Source organism: Equus quagga, chromosome 14 (genome assembly GCF_021613505.1).
Source record: "Equus quagga isolate Etosha38 chromosome 14, UCLA_HA_Equagga_1.0, whole genome shotgun sequence".
NCBI lineage: Eukaryota > Metazoa > Chordata > Mammalia > Perissodactyla > Equidae > Equus > Equus quagga.
Genome location: NC_060280.1, coordinates 40,677,746 through 40,702,527, shown reverse-complemented (window position 1 = coordinate 40,702,527; position 24,782 = coordinate 40,677,746). Strand labels below are relative to the sequence as shown.

At 40.8% G+C, this 24,782-nt stretch overlaps 1 protein-coding gene across 1 annotated transcript in view; it reads left to right on the top strand.

Moving 5' to 3' along the window:
* Positions 1-2,043, top strand: part of CTSC (cathepsin C) — a 35,834-nt gene extending 33,791 nt beyond the window's left edge. The window contains exon 7 of the mRNA XM_046685061.1: positions 1,147-2,043. Within this exon, the coding sequence (XP_046541017.1) occupies positions 1,147-1,649 (503 nt within the window). The 3' untranslated portion in view covers positions 1,650-2,043. The remainder of the gene's footprint in view (positions 1-1,146) is intronic.
* Positions 2,044-24,782: the final 22,739 nt, after the last annotated feature.

The following is a 24,782-nucleotide window of genomic DNA, read 5'->3' as shown; positions in this document are numbered from 1 at the left end:
CCCCATCCAGCAACATGTCAGTAGTTACTATGTATTGAATGAGCACTGGCTCTTAGGAGCCTTTTACATACATTACCCAACAACGCTCAAAACCCTGAAAGAGTAGATATGATCCCTGTTTATAGAGAGGAAATAGATACATTATTCTTTAATATTTTGAAGGCCACACAGCTTCTAAGCGTTAGAGTTTCGGTTCCAAGGAAGGTCTCCCTTCAAAAACTGATTCTTACTAAAACCATACTAACACTGGTTTCTCTCTAGGAGAATTTAAAAATTCTATGCATAGGCTTTCAGAACAGGACATACATAATATATGTAGAAAGCTCAGCTGCCACCGATTGAGGAAGAAACATTTCCATTTTAAAGTTTTCTTCTGTCAACCCGAGATTTGGCACTAGACGGTTCCTCAGTTCACCAGTGAAACTGCTGGTGAATGATTATTTGTCAGTGAGCCTTTCATTCTTTCTGAAATACTTATTAAACACTGACATTGTGACTTCTAGTCCCTGAGGACTCCGATGTATCAAGAGAGTCCTTACCCTCGTGGAGCTTACAGTTAAGTGAGGGAAATAGAAATTGAAGAATTAGAAGAAAAAGTACAGGGTTACAGATGTGCACAATAGGGCCAGGACTGGAGGAGGGACATGAGGAGCTGACTTAGACTTTTCTGCAGAAAGTGGTCAGAGAAAACTTCATTGAGGAAAAGCCAACGTATAGTTCTGGCTATTGAATAATGATGATAATAGCGAACTTTCATTGCTTTTACTTGAAGTAAGTAATTTAATCCTACAAGGAAGTTACTATTGCCGTCTCTGTTTTACAGATAAGTAAACAGAAGTACAGAGAAGTTAAATTCCTCACACAGCGTTGGATTTGAACCTACGTAGTCAGGCTTCAGAGCCTCCCACTTAACCATTATGTTATAGCCACCTTCCGCATCAGGTGCCAAATACATGTCTGTTAGATAGATGGAGATGAGAGGATAGGTAGCTCGATGGCTAATGGGTGGATGAATGGAGTGACATTTAAACTAAGAACAACTTCCTAGGGTTACATAAAGAAGAATTAATGGAGTAGAAAAGACAAAAGGAAATGGGACAGTTTCTCCTGTGTCCCTTTCTAACTCTGTGTGTTATTCATCCTCAGGTTGTGAAGGTGGCTTCCCATACCTCATCGCAGGAAAGTACGCCCAAGATTTTGGGGTGGTGGAAGAGGGGTGCTTCCCCTACACAGGCACCGATTCGCCATGCAAACTGAAGAAGGACTGCTTTCGTTACTACTCCTCCGATTACCACTATGTGGGAGGTTTCTATGGGGGCTGCAATGAAGCCCTGATGAAGCTTGAGCTGGTCCACCATGGGCCCATGGCAGTTGCTTTTGAAGTCTATAATGACTTCCTCCACTACCATGACGGGATCTACCACCACACTGGTCTGAGAGACCCTTTCAACCCGTTTGAGCTGACTAATCATGCTGTTCTGCTGGTGGGCTATGGTACTGACTCAGCCTCCGGGCAGGATTACTGGATTGTTAAAAACAGCTGGGGCGCCAGCTGGGGCGAGGACGGTTACTTCCGGATCCGCAGAGGAACTGACGAGTGTGCAATAGAAAGCATAGCCATGGCAGCCACGCCAATTCCTAAATTGTAGGGTATACCTCCCAGCATTTCATACTGACCCCTGTCAGTCATGAAAGGGGATCGATGTATTCACAGACTGGAGACTTTGACAGCAGCAATTTGAGAAGATTACAAATAGATTCCTATGATGAAGATTTTTTTGCCTTTAAAATGAAAAGCGCACTTGATTTTAATGTACCTTCCCATCAACCACCAGCCAACTTTTTTCTAAGTACTCAATTAATTGAGGTTTTTACGGATGATGGTGAGCTATGAAGTAATGGATTTTGCTAATTTTGCTAATCATTTGTAATGCAAACAGGTGCTGTATTTTAAAAAATCTTTGTGAAAGCACAAGACTTATTTTTAAATTGTATACATCAGAAGGAAATATGGCAGTGATTATTAAATTTTTTTAAAATGTGTTGTAAGTGTTCAGGTGATGTGTGTTATAGAATTTATGTGCGTGTGCTTAAGAGAATTTTTACTATTGACTCCAGTTAGATTCGCTTGTGTCACTTATGTAAATACTTTAAGAAGGAAAAGGATTTTAGGGTATTTCAATTAAAAACAGCAAGCCTATGAACGTTTATGATAGGAGCATATTCAAATAATGACTAGTGAACACTAAAGTCATCTCCGGGGTATTTGATGAGCCAGAGGCCATGGAGAAAAGAAATAAGAGTTTTGGCAAAAGTCTGGATATTGGTTAAACTTTCTTACGGTGTATCTTGCATTTGGAAGTATTGGTTAGCCTTCATTGGGTTAGGGGTAATGGCTTAATCAGTGGAATATTAGCATGTTAGATTTGGACAGATCTTTGGGATCGCCAAGGGATATTTCACAGTGATGTGAAACCTCTATGCTGAGTAAACACATGGCATCTACTAGAAATCATAGATCAGGCAAAACTAGGCAGTTAGAGCTCCAAATATAAACAAGAACCACCAGCCTTTTGGAGCGGGAAGGGACCCCAGAGATCATGCAATCCCACCTCTTCTTTGCACAGAAAAAGAGACTAGGACTTAGAGGGCAAGTGACTTGTCTGAGGTCACACAGCTGGTAAGTGACGGAGTCTGGATGAGAACCTAGGTCTTGTCAGTTCAGTTCTCCTTGAGAACCTCAGACACAGAATCTCAGCACTTTGCACCAGAGTATCCAGAATCACCAGGGATACCGGGTGCATGCTTGGAAATCTCACCGTGAAATGTTAAGTCTCAGAGTTTTGTTTTAAACCTCATATACTTTGTATTACAATTCACTACATTCATGACATTTTTACTTTCTTTGAACTGAAGTATTATTCCAGACGTTTGCCCCATGTTTAAAGTGTGGCTTCTTGGGCCTCCTGGCACACTGCCACATACCTTTCACCTTTTCAACACATGATGACAAAGCAGCAGGCAGTCTGAGTGGCAGGCATAGCCAAGGCCCTTAGCATCTGGAAGGCCTCCAAGGAGGTGTATTTTCTTTGTTACTTTTACTGATTGAATGTAGGTTTACTCCTACTTCATGCCTAACCTTGTGACTATGTGAAAGTGTAAGTAGACTTTGAAATCAAGTATGAATTTATTAGTAAAATTTATAAAGATGCTACCTGTCAGCTTAACAGGAGAGATTTTATTTAACATGGAGTCATAAGCTTATCCTCTGGTTTTCTACTTGGACAGCCATCAGCTGACACATAGAAGAGCAAGTCATGAAGATGCACTGCACCCCTGCTTTTGCACAATTTCTTGAGGGGCCCTGACTGAGCTCTTAAGAAGAGTCATTGCTGCTGTCCTTCATTAAATGCTTTAGGTAATATTGAAAGACTTACATACAGGTGCGAACCTAACTGGCAATGGCACGCGGGTCTCAAGCATTATCAGTTGAGGACAAGCAATGATTTGAAGAGGGCCAAAGTTTTCAGAGATTGCAAGAGGGGTTGCCCAGAATGAGAGCTCAAGTTACACTGCACTTCAGCCTGCGTTTGTCTGCTGTGGGAGTCTGCTTTCTGCTTTTCCTATTTCTATACAACAGAAAGATCACTGTTTCATCCACAGTGGCGGAATTCATTAAAGACAGTGACTAAATGGAACATCATGGGTCCTCAAGCCATGTGATTAAATTGTTAAGCTGTACAAAAAGCAAGTTTTGTTATCTAGAACTTGTTTATATTGGTGCTAATAGAACATATAATCAAAGTCTCTTGACAAATGGAGCTCGGGAAAAAGTGGGATGGGAATTCTGGCTAGCCTCCCCAAAGACATTCCCAGAAACACTACAGTGATAATATGCATGGATGACGCCATGGGCCACAAAGAAAAATAAAGTTTAGCTGGGCAGTCTAGCATGAGCATGGTCATGACTGGTGCTGTGGTGCCTGGATAAGATTTCTGGCTCTGCCTCTCGTTATCCATGAAACCTTAGGCAGTTTCCTTCAGCTTCCTGTGCTTCAGTTTCCTCTTCTGTGGAATGGAGATAATAGTGTAGTTTTCGCTCACTGTCCGAACTCTCCCGACTAAACCTTTGCCATTGCAACAAAGGAACCCAATGGATTTGTACTTTTGTTTGACATTATTTGTTTTATTTAAAGTCAGGCCTTTCACCATCCCGCGTGGGCGAACTAAAGTAAATGCGGGTAATGAATGTTCCCTGGCCATCTAAACTTGCTCACTGAACTCTATCTGACCTCTAACCACTGAACTCAGGAAGTGAAGAGATTTGGATAGTGAGGGATACATGCACCTACTTGACAGTTCTCAAAGGGTGAAATGCCTTCATACATGCAAAGTAGGTGGAACAGTGCTTGGAACATAATAAGAAGTATATAAATATTAATTATTCAAGTCATTCTGAATGCACATTGTAAAATAACCATTTGCTATGGGGAAGCAGCTAAGACTTGTTCTATTAATAAGCAAGCTCTACCCTACTATGAGAGGGAAGAGAAGGGCCTTAGGAATTTTTTTTTTTTTTTGAGAGGGAGAAAAGAATCAACAGAGGAACACTGGCACAAAGAAACCGACAGAGAAAAACCTTAAAAAACTGAATTTTGGAGACGATTTTGATTTCTTGGTATGGAGGTTTTTACATTACCCCGCTCCCACCCCCTACTCACCCCTACGCTGTTTCTGCTGCTGCCTTTGTGGACAGAAGAAGAAGTATGAGAGGTGATCAAGTTTAGATGGCTACAGTGGAGATGAAAATCAGGTCCCCATGGACAGTAAAGTCACTAACTCTGAAGGGAAAAAGACTAAGGTTAATCTAACATTGTCACAGTTTGATTTTCCTCCTCAGGATTTTCCTATTAGGATAAGGTAAACATAAGAGATTCACGTAACAATAGTTCTAGAAGGTCGTCTAGTCCACTTCTGTCAGTAAAAATGGGCTCAGTGAGATGAAGTATCATGCCTGGAGTTCCAGCTTATAAATCTAGACCCCAGCGTATCCAGAGCTTTCTACTTTACCCACTGCTTCCCAATTAAGAAAAATAAAGAAATCTAAATGTTGTGAGACAAAGAACCTCACCTTGTTCTATAAAATCATTTCTAAGATCTTTCCAGCTCCCAGAAATCCTGTTCTCGTCTCTGGGGGCAAGTGCTCTAAGTTCCAATCCATGTGTTCAGAAGGTTTAATTTAACAGTTTTCCTCTAATTAAAGTGAGGTTAACATTTATATTTCTTAACTGTAATAAAGATTTACTTTTGGTCTATAGATAAGTAGAAACTTCCTGACGAAGATGGAGAGCTTTAGACATTCAAATTCTTCTGCTCTGAAGGGAAGGGCATGGACTTAAAATTGTATGTTGGTGGCGGGTCAAGTTAGCCATTGGGCCTCAGTTTCATTAGCTGTAAAACATTGATGTCATTGAACTGTAGTTCTGATTGAAAATGTGAAATTGCGTGGACTGTAAAATAATTGAAACCTCAGCAAACCTAGCCATGCTACACAATGTCCTCTGATGATGGAGAACCAAAATTGCTGGAGATAATGGAGCCCTTGGACAGAAAATGCGACTCGTGCCTTTGCTGGTGTCTTCCCTTTTCCTTTCAGAAGTCCATTTATCAAGATCCTGTTTCTTCAAATGCCTTTTAAGAGTAAGCAGGAGTGAGAAATTTAACCTCTGCTTCTCTGATTTTGAGGACGTGATGCTGAGGCAATGCTTTGATTTTGAACTTTCTGTCCTAAAAGGCAATTTGTTTTTTGAAATTCAATTCTGTAGGTAAGTGGGGAAAGAGTGTGATAAACTCCAAATTTCCCAAGTTGAGAAAAAAAAGAGCAGACTTGTTCCTTCCTCTAATGCGAAAGGTCTAAAGAGATTGAAATCCTAGCAATCAATTGAAAAGAAATAAGTTGGAGAAATAGGCTTCACCTGAGGAAATGAGGGAATTGCCATGAAGCTGAGGTTGTGCATTAAAGTGATCATTGAGATGATTTATTTTTTTCCTGTAATGTATTTTCTGAAACTTCAAAAGTATTGAATAGTTTCAGTGTAGTGTAAGATAAATGATGGAAAATGAATGCTTTTAGTATCAGATTTTTATACACCCATTCTCTCTTTTCTAGAGAAACTGGGGTGCTAAAAGTCTGTTTTTCCTTTTGATAACTGTTCCTATGCCATCGCAAAAAATGCACAGTATTCCCAAGAGAGAGTAGACACAATCCCAGCTCTGCGGGTTAAAATTCAGTTGACCTATATGGATAAGTCTACGGAAAGTAAGCAAATAGTATTGTGCCCTGAAAATAGCGTGGACTTTGGGAGCAGCCTCTGCTCCTCCAGTCTTTGTTATTTGGACCTTAGTTCAGTTACCAAACAGAGATCTCCAGTCTTCAGTGTTCACCTGTTAAAAGATGATGCTAATATCTACTTTCAAGGGTTGTGGCAAGGTTTGAAAGAAGCACTGAGTGTTTATATATTACCTGCCTTGTAAAAAAAAGGTTTAAAGTGCTTTACAAATGTAAAGATGCAGTACAAAATAAGTAAAAAATAAGTGAGTAAAGTGAAGTAAAGGAAATTGATAGGAAAGTAGGAAATGACCATGAGCAAAGTCTGTACAGAGTCTAGCCCCTTACCTGATATGTGGGGATCATGCTTCAACAATGGTGCTCAACCAGAGGTGATTTGGTCCCTCAGGGGACATTTGGGTTGTCACATGGGGGGAGGAGATGCCCTCCACAATGAAGAATTATCTGGCCCAAAATGGCAATAGTGCCCAGGTTGAGAAAGCCTGCTCTACCACGTGCAAACTCCCTTACACTTTTTTCCCAGCACCAAATAAGTGTTATAGATTTTGGAGGAAGAAGAGAATTCTGAGGGCTAAAGTTATCCCAGAAGCTTCCAGAAAGGGCAGGCATATCTTGGAGATATCACAGATTCAGTTCCAGACCACTGCAATAAAGCAAATATTGCAATAAAGTGAGTCACATGAATTTTTTGGTTTCCCAGTGCATATAAGAGTTATATTTACACTATACTATAGTCTGTTAAGTGTGCAATAGTGTTATGTCTAAAAAATGTACATAGCTTTATTAAAAGATACTTTATGGATAAGAAATGCTAATCTTCATCTGGACCTTCAGCAAGTCATAATCTTTTGCTGGTGGAAAGTCTTGCGTCAGTGTTGATGGCTGTTACTGATGAGGGTGGTGGTTGCTGAAGATTGGGATGGCTGTACCAATTTCTTAAATAAAACAATGAAGTGTGCTGTATCAATTGACTCTTCCTTTCACAAACAATTTCTCTAACACGTGATGCTGTTTGATAACCTTACCTTCTTTCGAAATTGAGGTCACTCCTTTCAAACCCTGCCACTGCTTTATCAAATAAATTTATGTAATATTCTAAATCCTTTGTTGTCATCTTGACAATCGTCACAGCATTTTCAGCAGGAGTAGTTTCCATCTCAAGAAACCACATTCTTTGCTCATCCATAAGAAGCAACTCCTCATCCGTTAAAGTTTGATCATACATTGCAGCAGTTCAGTCACGTCTTCAGGCTCCACTTCTACTTCAAGTTCTCTTGCTATTTCCACCACGTCTGCAGTAACTTCCTCCACTGAAGTCTTGAGCCCCTCAAAGTCATCCATGAGGATTAGAATCAACTTCTCCCAAACTCCTGTTAATGTTCATATTTTAACCCCTTTCCATGAATCAAAAATGTTTTTCATGACATCTAGAATAATGAATCCTTTCCAGAAAGCTTCCAGTTTACTTCAGCCAAATCCATCAGTGAAATCACCATCTATGACAGCTATAGCCTTATAAAATGTATTTCTTAAATAATAAGACTTGAAAGTCAAAATAACTTCTTGAGTATTTGTGGGCTGCAGAATAGACGTTATGTTAGCAGGCATGAAAACAACTTTCATCTCGTTGTACATCTCCATCAGAGCTCTTGGATGACCAGGTGCATTGTCAATGAGCATTAATATTTTGAAAGGAATCTTTTTTTCCGAGCAACACGTTTCAACATTGGGCTTAAAATATTTAGTAAACCACGTTGTAAGTAGATGTGCTGTCATCCAGATTTTGTTGTTCCATTTATAAAGCACAAGTAGAGTAGATTTAGTATAATTCTTGAGGGCCCTAGGATTTTCAGAATGGTAAATGTTCATTGACTTCAACTTAAAGTCACCAGCTGCATTAGCCCCTAACAAGAGTTGGCCTGTCTTTTGAAGCTTTGAAGCCAGGCATTGACTTTTCCTCTCTACCCGTGAAAGTCCTAGATGGCATCTTCTTCCAATATAAGGCTGTTTTATCTACATTGAAAATCTGTTGTTTAGTGTATCCACCTTCATTAATTATCTTAGCTAGATCTTCTGGATAACTTGCTGCAGCTTCTACATCAGCACTTGCTGCTTCACCTTGTGCCTTTATGTTATAGAATTGGCTTCTCTCCTTAAACCTCATGAACCAACCTCTACTAGCTTCGAACTTTTCTTCTGCAGCTTCCTCATCGCTCTCAACCTTCTCAGAATTGAAGAGAGTTAGGATCTTGCTGTGGATTAGGCTTTGGTTTAAGGGAATGTTGTGGCTGGTTTCTCTTCTATCCAGACCACGAAAGCTTTCTCCATATCAGTAATACTCTGGTTCGCTTTCTTATCATTTGTGTGTTCACTGGAGTAGCATTTTTAATTTCCATGAAGAACTTTGCATTCAGAACTTGGCTAATTGTTTGGTGCAAGAAGCCTAGCCTTTGGCCTATCTTGGCTTTTGACATGACTTCCTAAGCTTCATCATTTCCAGCTTTTGATTAAAAAACCCTTCCTTTCACCTGAACACTTAGAAGTTATTAATTGGCCTAATTTCAATATTGTTGGGTCTCAGGGAATAGGGAGGCCCCAGCAGAGGGAGAGAGACAGGGGAATGGCTGATCGCTGGAGCAGGAGCAGTCAGAACACACACAACATTCATTGATTAAGTTCACCTTTTTTTTTTTCTCTTTTTCTTTTTTTTATTAAGGTTATAAAAGTTAACATCCTTGTGAAATTACAGTTGTACGTTATTATTAGTCATGTTGTAGGTACACCACTTCACCCCTAGTGCCTTCCCCCGACCCCCCTTTCCCCTGGCAACCACCGATCAGTTCTCTTTGTCCATATGTTAACTACCACCTATGAGTGGAGTCATACAGAGTTCGTCTTTCTCTGTCTGGCTTATTTCACTCAACATAATACCCTCAAGGTCTATCCATGTTGTTGTGAATGGGACGACTTTGTCCTTTTTTATGGCTGAGTAGTATTCCATTGTATATATATACCACAACTTCTTTATCCTCATCAGTTGCTGGGCACTTAGGTTGGTTCCATGACTTAGCTATTTTGAATAATGCTGCAATGAAGATAGGGGTGCATGGAACTTCTGGAATTGCTGATTTCAGGTTCTTAGGATATATACCCAGTAGTGGGATGGCTGGGTCATAAGGTATTTCTATTCTTAACTTTTTGAGGAATCTCCATACTGTTTTCCATAGTGGCTGCACCAGTTTGCATTCCCACCAACAGTGTATGAGGGTTCCCTTTTCTCCACAGCCTCTCCAACATTTGTCACTTTTGGTTTTGGATATTTTTACCATTCTAACAGGTGTAAGGTGATATCTTAGTGTAGTTTTGATTTGCATTTCCCTGATGATTAGTGATGATGAGCATCTTTTCATGTGTCTATTGGCCATCTGTATATCTTCTTTGGAGAAATGTCTGTTCATGTCCCCTGCCCATTTTGTAATTGGGTTATTTGATTTTTTTATTGTTGAGTTGTGTGAGTTCTTTATATATTATGGAGATTAACCCTTTGTCAGATAAATAACTTGTGAATATTTTTTCCCAATTAGTGGGCTGTTTTTTTTGTTTCAGTCCTGTTTTCCCTTGCCTTGAAGAAGCTCTTTAGCCTGATGAAGTCCCATTTGTTTATTCTTTCTATTGTTTCCCTCATGTGAGGGGTTATGGTGTCCGAAAAGATTCTTTTGAAGCTGATGTCAAAGAGTGTGCTGCCGATATTCTCTTCTAGAAGACTTATTGTTTCAGGCCTAATCTTTAGGTCTTTGATCCATTTTGAGTTTATTTTAGTAAATGGTGAAAAAGAATGGTTGATTTTTATTCTTTTACATGTGGCTGTCCAGTTTTCCCAGCACCATTTGTTGAAGAGACTTTCTTTCCTCCATTGTAGGCCCTCAGCCCCTTTGTGAAAGATTAGCTGTCCATAGATGTGTGGTTTTATTTCTGGGCTTTCAGTTCTGTTCCATTGATCTGTGCATCTGTTTTTGTACCAGTACCATGCTGTTTTGATTACTGTGGCTTTGTAGTATGTTTTGAAGTCAGGGATTGTGATGCCTCCAGCTTTGTTCTTCTTTCTCAGGATTGCTTTAGCAATTCGGGGTCTTTTGTTGCCCCATATGAATTTTTGGATTCTTTGTTCAATTTCTGTAAAGAATGACATTGGAATTCTGATTGGGATAGCATTGAATCTATAGATTGCTTTAGGTAGTATGGACATTTTAACTATGTTTATTCTTCCAATCCATGTGCATGGAATGTCTTTCCATCTCTTTATGTCGTAGTCGATTTCTTTCAAGAAGGTCTTGTAGTTTTTGTTGTATAGATCTTTCACTTCCTTGGTTAAATTTATCCCAAGGTATTTTATTCTTTTTGTTGCGATCATGAATGGGATTGAGTTCTTGAGATCTTTTTCTGTTAGTTCATTGTTAGCATATAGAAATGCTACTGATTTATGTATGTTGATTTTATACCCTGCAACTTTGCTGTAGTTGTTGATTGTTTCTAATAGTTTTTCTATGGATTCTTTGGGGTTTTCTATATATAAGACCATGTCATCTGCAAACAGCAAGAGTTTTACTTCTTCGTTGCCTGTTTGGATTCCTTTTATTTCTTTTTCCTGCCGAATAGCTCTGGCCAACACCTCCAGTACTATGTTGAATAAGAGTGGTGAAAGTGGGCACCCTTGTCTTGTTCCTGTTCTGAGAGGGATGGGTTTCAGTTTTTGTCCATTGAGTATGATGTTGGCTGTGGGTTTGTTATATATGGCCTTTATTATGTTGAGGTACTTTCCTTCTATACCTATTTTATTGAGGGTTTTTATCATAAGTGGACGTTGGATCTTGTCGAATGCTTTCTCTGCATCTATTGAGATGATCATGTGGTTTTTGTTTCTCATATTGTTAATGTAGTGAATCACGTTGATTGACTTGCAGATGTTGAACCATCCCTGTGTCCCTGGTATAAATCCCACTTGATCATGGTGTATAATCTTTTTGATATATTGCTGTATTCGGTTTGCCAAAATTTTGTTGAGGATTTTTGCATCTATGTTCATCAGTGATATTGGCCTGTAGTTTTCCTTCTTTGTGTTGTCCTTGTCAGGTTTGGGGATCAGGGTGATGTTGGCTTCATAGAATGTATTAGGGAGTGCTCCATCTTCCTCTATTTTCTGGAACAGTTTGAGAAGGATAGGTATTAAATCTTCTTTGAATGTTTGGAAGAATTCTCCAGAGAAGCCGTCTGGTCCTGGACTCTTATTTTTGGGGAGGTTTTTGATTACTATTTCTATTTCTTTACTTGTGATTGGTCTATTCAGATTCTCTATTTCTTCCTGATTCAGTTTGGGTAGGTTGTATGAGGCTAGGAATTTATCCATTTCTTCTAGGTTGTTCAATTTGTTGGCATATAGTTTTTCATAGTATTCTCTTATGATCCTTTGTATTTCTTCGGTATCTGTTGTGATTTCTCCTCTCTCATTTCTAATTTTATTTATTTGAGACTTCTCTCTTTTTTTTTTAGTGAGTCTGGCTAAGGGTTTGTCGATTTTGTTAATTTTTTCAGAGAACCAACTCTTTGTTTCATTGATCCTTTCTACTGTCTTTTTTGTTTCAATATCATTTATTTCTGCTCTAATTCTTATTATTTCCCTCCTTCTACTGACTTTGGGCTTTGTTTGTTCTTCTTCTTCTAATTCCGTTAGGTGTCGTTTGAGGTTGTTTATGTAAGATTTTTCTTGCTTATTGAGGTGAGCCTGTATTGCAATGAATTTCCCTCTTAGGACTGCCTTTGCTGCATCCCAAATAATTTGGTACAGTGTGTTTTCATTTTCATTTGTCTCCTTATAATATTTGATTTTTTCTTTAATTTCCTCAATAATCCATTGTTTGTTCAGTAGCATGTTGTTTAGTCTCCACATTTTTGGCCCTTTCCCAGCTTTATTCTTGTAGTTGATTTCTAGTTTCATAGCATTGTGATCAGAAAAGATGTTTGATATTATTTCAACCCTCTTGGACTTATTGATGCTTGCTTTGTTTCCCAAGATATGGTCTATCCTTGAGAATGTTCCATGTGCGTTTGAGAAGAATGTGTAACCTGCTGTTTTTGGATGAAGTGTCCTATATATATCTATTAGGTCCATCTGATCTGATTTTTCATTTAATTCTATAATTTCCTTGTTGATTTTCTGTCTGGATGATATGTCCATTGGTGTTAATGGGGTGTTGAGGTCCCCTACTATTATTGTATTGCTGTTGATGTCTCCTTTTAGTTTTGTTAATAGTTTCTTTACGAATTTTGGTGCTCCTGTGTTAGGTGTGTATATATTTATAACTGTTATGTCATCTTGGTGGAGCGTCCCTTTTATCATTATATACTGCCCCTCTTTGTCTTTCTTTATCTGTTTTGCTTTGAAGTCTACTTTGTCTGATATAAGTATGGCAACACCTGCTTTCACTGTTCATTATTGGCTTGGAGTACTGTCTTCCATCCCTTCACTCTGAGTCTGTGTTTGTCTTGGGGCTGAGGTGTGTTTCCTGGAGGCAGCACATTGTTGGATCTTGTTCTTTGATCCATCCTGCCACTTTGTGCCTTTTGATTGGAGAGTTCAATCCATTCACGTTTAGTGTGATTATTGAAATGTGGGGGCCTACTGTTGCAATTTTATCGCTTGTTTTCTGGTTCTTTTACATTTTGTCCTGATGGAGAGCTGTTACTTTGTGTTATTGTCCTTCTGCTTATCTCCTTTGTTCTGGATTTTGTAACCCCTTTCCTTTTTTTGATTTTTCAGGAATGAGTTTCTTCCTGAGCAATTCTTGAAGAGGAGGTTTTGTGGTGATGAACTCCCTTAACTTTTATTTATCTGGGAAAGTTTTTATTTCTCCATTGTATTTGAAGGATATTTTTGCTGGATAGAGTATTCTTGGCTGCAGGTTTTTGTCCTTCAGAGTGTCTTGGGGTTGGCCTTCTTGCGTTAATAAAGTTTGGAGATCTATTGGCTTCTGTGACATGAAGTTCCATCTCTCTTCCCAAGTTTGGAAAGTTCTCAGCTATTATTTCTTTGAACAGGCCTTCTGCCCCCTTCTCCTTCTCTTCTCCCTCTGGTATACCTATAATCCTTATGTTGCATCTCCTAATTGAGTCGGATAATTCTTGGAGAGTTTCTTCATTTTTTTTCAGTCTTAATTCTCTCTCCTCCTCTGCCTGCAGCATTTCTATATTCCTATCCTCCAAATTGCTAATTCTGTCCTCCATATTATCGACCTTACTGTTCAGAGAGTCCAGATTTTTCTTAATCTCCTCCATTGTGTTCTTCATCTCCAGTATTTCTAATTGGTTCTTCTTTATAGTGTCAAGCTCTTTTGTGACATAGCTCCTGAACTCATTGAGTTGTCTATCTGAATTCTCTTTTAGGTTGTTGAGTTTTTTCATAATGGCAGTTTTGAAATCATCGTCATTTAGGTTATAGATTTCATTGTCTTTGGGATTGTTTTCTGGGTGCTTATCATTTTCCTTCTGTTCTGGAGAGTTAATATATTTTTTCATACTGTTTGATGACGTGGATTTGTGCTTCCTCATAGAGATAGAGTTTAGTCACTGCTTCCACTTGTTGTGTCTGGTGTGTGTGTGGGGCAGCTGTTTAGACTGCCCCAACCAGGAACCCTGTCAGCTGTTACACACTGGGCCTGGACTCCTCCTCATAGTCACAGTGGTCCTGTGGGGTCCCTCATCGGTTGTGGGGGCAATTGCAAGGGGGCCTCAGGCTGCTGGTGCATACTGCTGCAGTCCACCTAGACACGCTCCCTCCTTGTGGTCTGCAGCAGTGTTGTGGGCTTTCCCATCAGCCAGGAGCAGGATCACCTATAATCTCCGATTTGTCCCTAACAGAGCCCACAAGATCACACTTGTCCACTATAGGTCCCAGCAGAGCTATGGGTATCTTCTGCAGTCTGTCATTAGCTCACCTGTGCTGCTTTTGCCCCAGGTCCTTCCTGCCTTGAGATTGCCAGTTGGGACCTCTCCACTAGTGCTGTGGAGAGGCTTTCGCTGAGGCTGCTGTAAGAACCTGGAGATCCCCCCTGGGCTACGTAGCCATTTCACCGGTGCTCTACTCTGCCCCACTTCACTCTCACGGGATCTCTGGGAGCCTCTTGCCTCATCTGGGACACGGCCAGAGTCCGTGGGCCTGGCGGTGGCTTGTAAGCTGCTGCCTTGTGGGGAATTCTGCTCTAGGGAGCTTCCTGGTGTTCCAAATGCTGGGCAGGGCCTCCCTGCCAATGGTGAGCAGAGGCCCTCCCTGCTGGGGGGATGCGGGACCCTGGAGCGACCCCCCGGGCCACAGAGCCAGGTGTTTGAGCTCCACCCAGTCCCCAAGCGCGTCCACGGGAAGTGCGGGCACCTCCTGCACCGACCCGTGTGCAGGAGACCGTGAGCCCAGCGGCAGCTTGTGGCCTGGAGCCGCCCCAGGGGACCCTCCCACTGGGAGTTTCCCTTTGTCCTGGATTCTGGGCGTGGCCTCCCTGCCAATGGCGAGCAGAGGCTTTCCCTGCCAGGGAGATGCGGGACCCCGGAGCATTCCCCTGTGCCACAGAGCCAGGCGCTGGAGCTCCAACCGTGTCCCCAAGCATGTCTACGGGAAGTCTGGGCGCCCCCTGCACCAAGCCGTGTGCCAGAGACCGTGAGCTCAGTGGCAGCTTGCGGTCTGGTGTCATGCTGGGCCTGCCAGGAGCTTCTCTTTGATCTGGCTTCTGGGCAGGGCCTCCCTGCTAATGGCGAGTGGAGACCTTCCCTGCCAGTGGGTGTGGGACCCTGGGGATTTCCCCCTGGGCTTAGGTGTGATCGTGGGGGCTTGGGTAGGGGTGTTGTCACCTGTTTCCACCATCACTCCGCTGATGAGTGCACACTCCTGCCCTTGGTGTGTGGCGATACTATGGGGGAGTCCGCTGGAAGAGAACCTCCTGCAGGAACTAGGCTGTCCTGGGGTCGGGGGTCAGGGGTGGGTGAGTTTGCTCCTATTTTCACCGCCTCCCGGGGGGAAGTCCGTCTGCCTTCTGATGTGTAGTAGCACGAGACTTTTAGGCATCTTGAGATGCTATCTGCATATCCTTTGTTAATCGGTGAATGTCCAATTAGTTGTAGATACGACGGGGGAGAGACAAAGAAGACCTCTCACTCCGCCATCTTGGTTCCGCCCTCCCCTAAGTTCACCATTTTATATGGGCACAGTTTGTGGTGCCCCAAAACAATTACAATAGTAACCAAAGATCATTGATCATAGATCACCATAACAAATATAATAACAATGAAAAAGTTTAAAATATTGGCAGAATTACCAAAATGTGACACAGAGACACAAAGTGAGTAAATGCTGTTGGAAAAATGGCCTTAATAGACTTGCTCGATGCAAGATTCAACCTGCAAAAATTGCAATATCTGCAAAGCTCAATAAAGTGAAGCACGATAAAATGAGGTGTGCCTGTATGTGGAACCTGAGCAGAGCTGTGAAGGATAAAGAGGAGTAGTAGAAGACATGCGAGGCCCAGGGGGAAGATTGAAGTAATGAGAGCAGGGAGGGCACTTGCGTTCAGTTTCAAGACGATAGATTGAGCCCATTCTGCAGTAGCCCCCACCCAACAGGAACCCATTGATATGATTTTTAAAAGCTATAAAATTTATTAAATACAGAGCCATAATTTTTAGGAAGAATGGTGTCATTAGTGGACCAGGCATTGGATAAATCCTTGTTTAAAAAAAAGGGGAGGAGCAAATGGGACAATAGAACGATAATTGGAGGCCCACGTGTGTGAGGAAATTCTGCCATAGAAGATGAACACACCATCTCAACTCACTACACATTTGATCAAGATAAGGATAAGAAGGAAACAGGTAGACTGTATTATTTTTGCTTAAAAAGAACATTTGCTTCAAGCATTGATCCTTTGCCCTTGCTGGGTCATGGACTGTGAACCCTTTTGAGATTGATAAAAACCATGGGTCCTTTCCCGAGAAAAAGGCACATGCTCATCCTGAATTCTGCATAAAACTTCAGCAAGCTCTTGGAGACTCAGAAGCCCCAGCACAGTATGCCTTTGCATACACAGGTGCTTTTTCTCCCAGCAAGCAGCCATTCCAAAGTGCAGATGTTTTCATTCAGCTACAGGCTGGGAGGGACCATTGAAAAGGCTTGGCACAGGGAATTCAGGGAGCCTATACCAGGTAGATAACTCAACTTCCAGTCGTAATCCCACTCTTGGGCAGATGCTGTTTGGAAACTGAGCTGCTCATTTGTTCTCTGAGCCTAGTGGTTCCCAGTCCCTTGTCCGGGTTTCTCTGGGGTCGGGACCTAGCCTTACTCCTGTGATAGTGTCTGTAGAGCAGGACTCTGACCAGTAAAGCCCCACCTTCCACCAATGGAGAGACCTGTCTGATGCCACTTCCTGCCTTCGGGAATTCTTCATTTTGTGCAGCCTGTGGAGTCCCCCTCGCTGTGCTCCTGCCATCCACAGAGGCAAGACCATTTCCTTCCCCTCCCCTTGACCCTATTGCTGCCTCCTTACCTTGACTGCCCACTGCAGCAGCTTCACCCAGCAGATAGCTCTAACTGCCAAACTATGCTTTATTGTTGCACCCAGTTAGTCGTGCGCCCTCAAAACAGTTCTGTTTTTATTGATAATAATAATATCTGCCATTTATCAAGGTCTTACTTTGTGCCAGATGGTGTGGTTAGCCCTTTGTATACAATATCTCACTCAATTCCTTGTAAAGATCCTGTTTCACAAATAAGGAATCAGAGCAGTTAAGTAACTTGCCCTAAATCACAGAGCTCATCCATTTACGTGGGATTTGAACCCATGTCTCTTTGTTCTAGAACCACAGCTCTTAACTACTCTACGCCTCCTCCCTCAGCATGTCCTTCCCGGGTCTTCCCCAGTGGAGAGTTGCTTTTTCATGTCCTGGTCCCTTTTGTTCTTCCTTGTCTTTTTGTGGGTAACTCTCATACTTGCACAAATGCTGAGAGGTAAGAAGATGCCTTTAGCATCTTAAATCAGGATGAATAAAAGAAGGGTGGTCTCAGAGACATAAAGAGGTTAAGTCAGGAGAGGAACCGTGAGAATGGAATGACCTACTCTATTTTAAACATGTTGAATTTCAGCTGACCACTGCAAAAGCCAGAAAAGCTTTTCCTTTCAGCAAGTGTCTAACCGGAAATGTGATAGCGATTCTTAAGAAGGATTTGGCGAACCTAATGTTTAGCAGATTTGCAACAATTGCTGTAAGCTCAAATGGAAATTATTTTCTGGCAGTGCACTCAGCCCTCCAAGCAAGAGTGGGTTATTTTACTGGGAGTGCAATGGCAAGGAAGGTATGAAAGACAACAACATTTGCTCCAATATAAAAACTAAATAAATAACAGAAGAAAGATGACTGAGGCCCTCTCTCCTGTATTTCATGTACCTCAGGATGTTGGTTGAGAGACATCAACTCAGGATGGGTTCGCAGAACACCTTGGGTTAGGGTTTGCAGAAAGTTTAACTTCAATCTGGGCACTCAATGATTTCTTTCTTATATTTGAACTGCCCACCTGTTGGTCTTTTGTAGTTTGGGATAATAAAAGAATAAAAAAGAAAGAGCCCCTGCAGTTTTGGCATGAATTTTTATTGACTTCAGCTCAGAGCCCGTTCATGTGAATAGTGTTGGCTTTGGCAAGCATCCAGAAAATGTCTCTTGGGAGGAGCTTCTCTGTTCTTGTTTTAGAGCAACTTTGCGCAATTAATCACAGCGTTATTTACAGTTATAAACAGTTGGAAACAACCTAGAGGTCCAACAAATAGGAAATAGATCATTTATAGAATGCAAGCTTGACAATATATTATACAATGCTAAAAATAACCCTGCCACCAATGTAACAACACCAGGAAATGTTTATGTTCTAATATGTAGAAAAATGATGCTGTGTTTTGTTGTGTAAAATGCAAATGGACGCGTAAGCTCCTTCAAAAGGGCAGGCAGGTTATGAATGGCTAAACAAGTTATTTCTTTTATTGTTTTTGTTGTAAGAGCTTTGTAATAAATAACAGAAAATGTAACCAAAATTTGTATGACCAAGAAGCCCTCATCACATAAATATGCTCCAGTCTCTCTCCCCTCAGATCAAAGCCACCAACTTTTCATCCTACTGTAAAGATCATATTATTCTTTCCTTCTCTCAACAGCTAAGCTTCTTCTAAGAAGTTTCTTTTACCTTCTCGCTTTGTGTTTTCTCCTCAATCTATTGAAATTTGCCTTCTGCCAGGTTACTTCTTCGAGACTGTTCATGTCAAGATAAGCAAAAAACATCTTGTTGCTAAAAGCAGGTTTCAGTCTTTATCTCAGCATTTGATGTTTGGTCTTGCCTTCCTTACCTGTGCCATTCCCAGCTTTCAGATCACTATTTCTTTGCAGTTCTCTTTTCAGGCTCCTGGTCCTCCATGTATGCCGTAATTTACTATTTCTCCAGCTTCCACACCAGTCTCCTTTTCCCCATCACTACACGTTGTCTCTTGTTGAGCTTTTTCACGGTCAGTTTATATTATCTACATTCTGGTGAATCCCAAATCTAGGCTTCATCTCCAGAGCACATGTATTGGTTATCTTTTGTGGCACAATAAATTACCCAAAAACTTAGTGATTTAAACTGAAATGCATTTATTATCTTACAATTGCTGTGGGTCAGGAATCCAGGTACAGTTTCACTGGATTCTTGCTTCATGGCTTCTCACAAAGCTCCAGTTAAGGAGTCAGTTCACAGTCTGCAGTCTCATCTGAAGGCTCGCTCAGAGATGGTAGTCAGTATTCAGTTCCTTGGAGGTTCTTGGACTAAAGGCCTCAGTTCCTTGCTGGCTCTTGGCCAGAGACCACCCTCAATGCTTTGCCATATGGGCCTCTCCAGTAGGACAGCTTTCTTCATCTAAGCGTGCAAGCTTTGAAAGCAATAGGGAGAGTGTACTAGCAAGATAGGATTCACAGTCTTTGTAACCTAATCTTGGAAAAGATATCTCCTCAATGTTTCCATATTCTATTGGCCAGAAGCAAATTATCAAGGAGAGAGTATTACAAAAAGCCTGAACACCAGGAGGGGGTGATCATCAGGGCCATCATAAAGACACCTACTGTAACTCTAAACCAGATATTTCACTTCCCACTTGTACATAGATGTACAAGTCTCATTAGTGAGTGCAAAATGCACAACTCTGACTACATCATCTTTTTCTCATCCCCCAAAACAAGCTCATTTTCTTCCTTTTAGTTAATAGCATCATCATTCACCAAGTTTACAAACTTGGAAACCTAGGTACTATCATTGATTTATTCTTCTTCCTCACCCCCAACATTCAATTAGTCATGACCACCAACTAATTCTAATTTCTAAATATGTCTGTCCCCATACACGTCTGTTTAAGCTTTCATGATCTGTAACGTGTGTAACTGCTATAGCCTCCTAGCCTACCTTCCTACTTGCAGCCTTGTCCTCTTCCAATCCTCACCACAGCAATGGTGACAGTGTCACTCTTCTGCTTAAAATCTTTAATCGGCTTCCCATAGCTCAGGAATATTTCAAGCAGACAAGGCTAACAGTGTGAAAATGAACATTCAATAAACCTGTGGTTTTCATAATGCGGGCTACAGAAATTTAAACTCCGCAAAATCTTCCTGGCTGGTAGGGATACATGGAAGTTGACTGACAAATATTTATGAAGGGAATAGCTTTTTATATGAATAGTATCCAAACTTCTTAATAGGATACAAGTGGTTTAGTGTGGTACTTCAAGTATAGGGAACATAAAGTCAAAATGGTTGTATTTGCAATAACTTCTGTCAATTGTTCTTTAAAATATTATCTTTTTGGAGGGCTGAATCTCTTGAAGATATTTCAGTCCCACCGTATAACTTTCCAGGCATTTTCATTTATTAAAGTTACACACCAGTTCTAGGAAACTCAGACGTATTTATTCTAACATTTCAGTCTCTCAGCGTCTCTGCTAGCCCACAGGACGCCAATGTAAGAACAAGAAAATATTCTCATGCAGCTCCTAGAAGAGGGAGGGGCCTGGGCATATCAGTTCAGACCTCTAATTCATCCCCAAAGCATATTCAATTCTAGCTGCTTGGAATTTAGATATGTTGTGGTCTGCTTTTTTAACGAATCTCTCCTGTTTCTAATTTGGCCATGAGGGATGGCTAAGAGTGAAAATGGCATTTCCTAATCAGTTGTAACATGATTGGTTGTCAAAAATTTCCCTGACTGTTGTCCCCGTGATGTGTTGATGCCGGTTCGGGAGTGTTTCTGGGAGCTGCCTATGCAGAAGCAGACATGGGTGTGCCCACCATAAACTATAGCCCAGACACCTGTGCTTGCTTCAACCTGTGCTGCCTGTGGCGTCAAGACCCAAGTCACTGGATTCCCTAAAATGCTCCTTATCCTGAAATTCACTTTAACTGAATCAACTTCTCAGGCCTGGAAAACACTTCATACTTGTTTTCCTGACAGCCCCATTCAAAAACGAGCTAGGAAAAATAATGTTTTCATAGGGACATACGAGAAATAAGTATAAAAATCCTTAAGATGTGGTTTGGCAAAGACATTTTCCCATTCAAAAATGAGTAGTGTTTCTGGCACTTGCTATAATAGTTTGTAGCTGGCAGCTGAATTATCTTGGCCTCTGCCCAAAACTCTGGCCTGGAAAGCTAGTCTTCAAATCTCCTGTGTTGAAGAAGGTTTTAAAACATTTAATAGCCGTCCATTTACATGTGAAAAATAAGACATTATATTAGCCATTATGAGATACTGTGCCATAATAATGGCAATAATAATAGACAAAATAACTACCTTTTGCATGGTAGTGTACTGTTTATATTGTTCTTCAAAACAACCTATGAGATAGAAAAAAATAGATTGGTTTTAACAGCCCATTTTATAGATATAAGAACTTAGGTTCAATGAGACCAAAAGCCTGGCTCAAGGGTGTTTGAGAGAACTAGTATTTGAATCCTCAGCTTTAGACTTCAGCCTGTTTTTGTTCCATTTTGCCACATTATTTTTAATGTTTATCATCTGAAATGCAATGTGGTAGGCATTGAGTTAGTAATTCTTCCTTTAACTGAACCCGACAGAAAATTATACACCACTCTTAGCCAATAATGACTTGGAGAATTATTTATGCCTTCCTCAACATTAGTACTTTCACATATTTTTAAAGGTAATTATTTTACTCATGACTGATCTGTTATAAAACAGGTGTGGGCTTGCTTGTCTACAAATACGCCCATAAGTAAGTATGTTCTAGTGCCGTAAATTAGGATCACCCACGTTCTTTTTCCCTAAACAATTTATTTTAACTAGAATCCCCTGCCTCTGTAAATTCACCATCCTCCAACCCATAACATCATATCATTTAGAAGTCTGAGACCTCTAAATGGGATCTTTGTTATGAGACAAGGACATAGTCTGTCTCCTCTGTATTAAAAGCCAATAGCATTAACTCACTGTCTTTCAGTTTGATAATAATTACGGCTTATTTCAATCCTGTGCATATTGCTTCCTATCATCTTTTGTTCTTTTTCTTGGAGAAGGGTGATTAGAAGTCCGTGAGGGAAGAGTCAAATGGAACAGTGTTATAAACCTATACTTGTGAGACAATCGAGGACCGCAGAGGTGGGTTGTGTGGGATAAAGGGAAGCAACAGTCCAATCCATGGATTTCAGCGAAACATGGTGATGTGATCTAGGCAGCTTTGATATATAAGGGGAAATCTATAGTTGATGGAACTTGGCTGTAGAAGTCTCCTGGACACAAACTGGGGCAGTGACATCGTTCTAAATTTGAGCAAAAGATTCTCAGTTAGTTCCTGGATAAGATGGGTAGGCATAGTGTTAGGACACAACAAAAATAATAGGTAAGCATGGTGTCTGAACCCAGGAAAATGGGCCAGGGCTCTGGTGCGGGGGGTTAGAGGGCCTGGAAACTGGAGTACAATCTAGGAGAGTGTTCAAGGTTCTAGGGAGGAAAAAAGGCTACAGCTTTGGGCCTGGGTTTCATCCCATATACATTGGATTTTAACCATACTAGATAGACCCACCTGACGATGAGGATGGAGTCAGTAGGGAGAAAGCATTTGTGCAGGGAAATAACATAATCAGATCTTTATTTCGATACTATTTTTAAGCGTCGTTAAAGAACATTTGAGAGGAAGAGAAGACTAGAAACAGCAAGCCCAATTAGGAGGCTGCTGATATCTTCAAAATGTTGTCTGTCTCACCTTTATCCTTGTCAGACTTCTTTTTCCAAATATCTGTAGAATGGACTACCCTTACCAAATCCTTTAATACTTATTATCTGTTTCTGTATCATACTTCTCTGAAGAGATTGTAAACTTTGGTGAATTTGCTGAATTTAATAGCATTAAGTTCATTATAAATAATCAGAAAAATACATGGATGCTTTGCAGTGAAGAATACAACATATGACAAATAAAGCATGGCCTGTGCAGAGAAAGTAAGGTAATAGATGTTATATTCAGGGATATAGATATGTCAAAACAGGATAGATTGTTGATTCCTGTAGCAAGGTGTTAATGAGTGGGCAACATTTTTTTTTTTTAAGATTGGCACCTGAGCTAACAACTGTTGCCAATCTTTTTTTTTTTTCTGCTTTTTCTCCCCAAATCCCCTCAGTTTATAGTTGTACATTTTAGTTGTGGTCCTTCTAATTGTGACACATGGGACGCCGCCTCAACATGGCCTGATGAGCGGTGCCATGTCCGCGCCCAGGATCCGAACCCTGGGCCACTGAAGTGAAGCGCGTGAGTTAACCACTTGGCCACGGGGCCAGCCCCAAGGGCGACTGTTTAAATCACAAGTCACATCAACTTTCTCAGTGTCTGGGATGCAGAAGGCTTATCTTTCTTCACCATCAGATTTAGGTAACCATCCACAATTGCACCACAGAGACAGTCTCTTTTATTTCCTCTTTTCTATCCCCAATCTTTCTTGTGAGCTCTTGGTGAAGACTTGGGGGAAACAGGTGGTGGGTGGATGTGGAGATCTTTGTCCCTCAGCTTTTAAAAATCAATTAAAATTCCATCTACTTTCTTCTTACCCGTATCTATAGCAGCTGCCTCTTTCTCTCACTGCCCCACCAAAGATGAGTCCTTTCTCTCATCAGAGAAGCTTGTCACCTTCTGCATTTCAGCTCATTAGGTTACTTTGTACCATCAATTCTCTGATAGGCTAAAAAAGTCTTTTAAGGTTTAGCATATTATCCAGCTTGTCTTCATGATTAGAGTGGAAGCAACATTCCCCTCTGACTTTCTACACCCTAATAAAATGTAGAAATCAGATGATGCATTTTCCATACTTAACACAATTGCTGCCACGTAATTGATGCTCAAAAAACATTGGTGGTTGAATAATATGAATAGTCCCATCTACTAATTATACACCTTTAAATTATTGTTTAATCTGTGCTGAAATTCAGATATTGTTTTGGAAACGACCAGTGAAATAGACTCTAAAAATCACTCCATCATATCATATACTTGGATAGGTAGATGAAGAGGAAAAAGAGAGTTCTTCTGTTGTGCTGGATAGCAGGAAATAAGGGCAAAGAAGGAGTAGGCCTTCTACAAGGCAGGCCTCTATGATAATCAAAGATCCTCTGGGATAACTTGTTCTAAATATGACTAAAAAGGTCTAATAAAGAGTAAAAATGCTAGTATCTCCATAGTTCCTTTGTCATGGGTAGTAAACCTCTCTGGCTTTTCCAGACCAATCCCTGCCTTGTGCACACATATAAAGTGCCTTACCTAGTCATGCTTTATTTCTGGGTCTTGGTAGTGAATCTGTGGGGAATAATTGCTCTGTAAACCTCATATTGATCTCGGATAACGGCACAGACATTCTGAAGTGTGAAGGATGAGGAGGATATATTTAGAGGTCATCTAGCAATTATGTAACGGTCCATATAATAACATCTGGAAGTAAGTCAGGAGAAGTGACCGGATCACTCTGTAGTATATCTAGGTCAACAACCCCACCTCTGAAGAATAGGCTGCTTGCCAAGGAGGGAGAACATGGACTCCTTTCTTCTTGTGACCAGAATAAAACCTTCATGTCCTATATAAGCCAAGATGGACTAAAATATCATGAAACACACCTGGGTTACTAGAAATCAAAAAGCTATTTCTTGTTGCCCTGAATCTATTACTTAGTTATAGAGGTAGGCCCTGAGCAGACTTTGAAGAAATCCAGAACATAAAAATAAATGATTGAAAAAAACAAGGAGCCAAAAGAATTCTGAGTTATATGAGAGGATACAAAAGAATATCCATGCTATCAGGAATGGAATTTATTTAAACACAATATATCAAAGGGA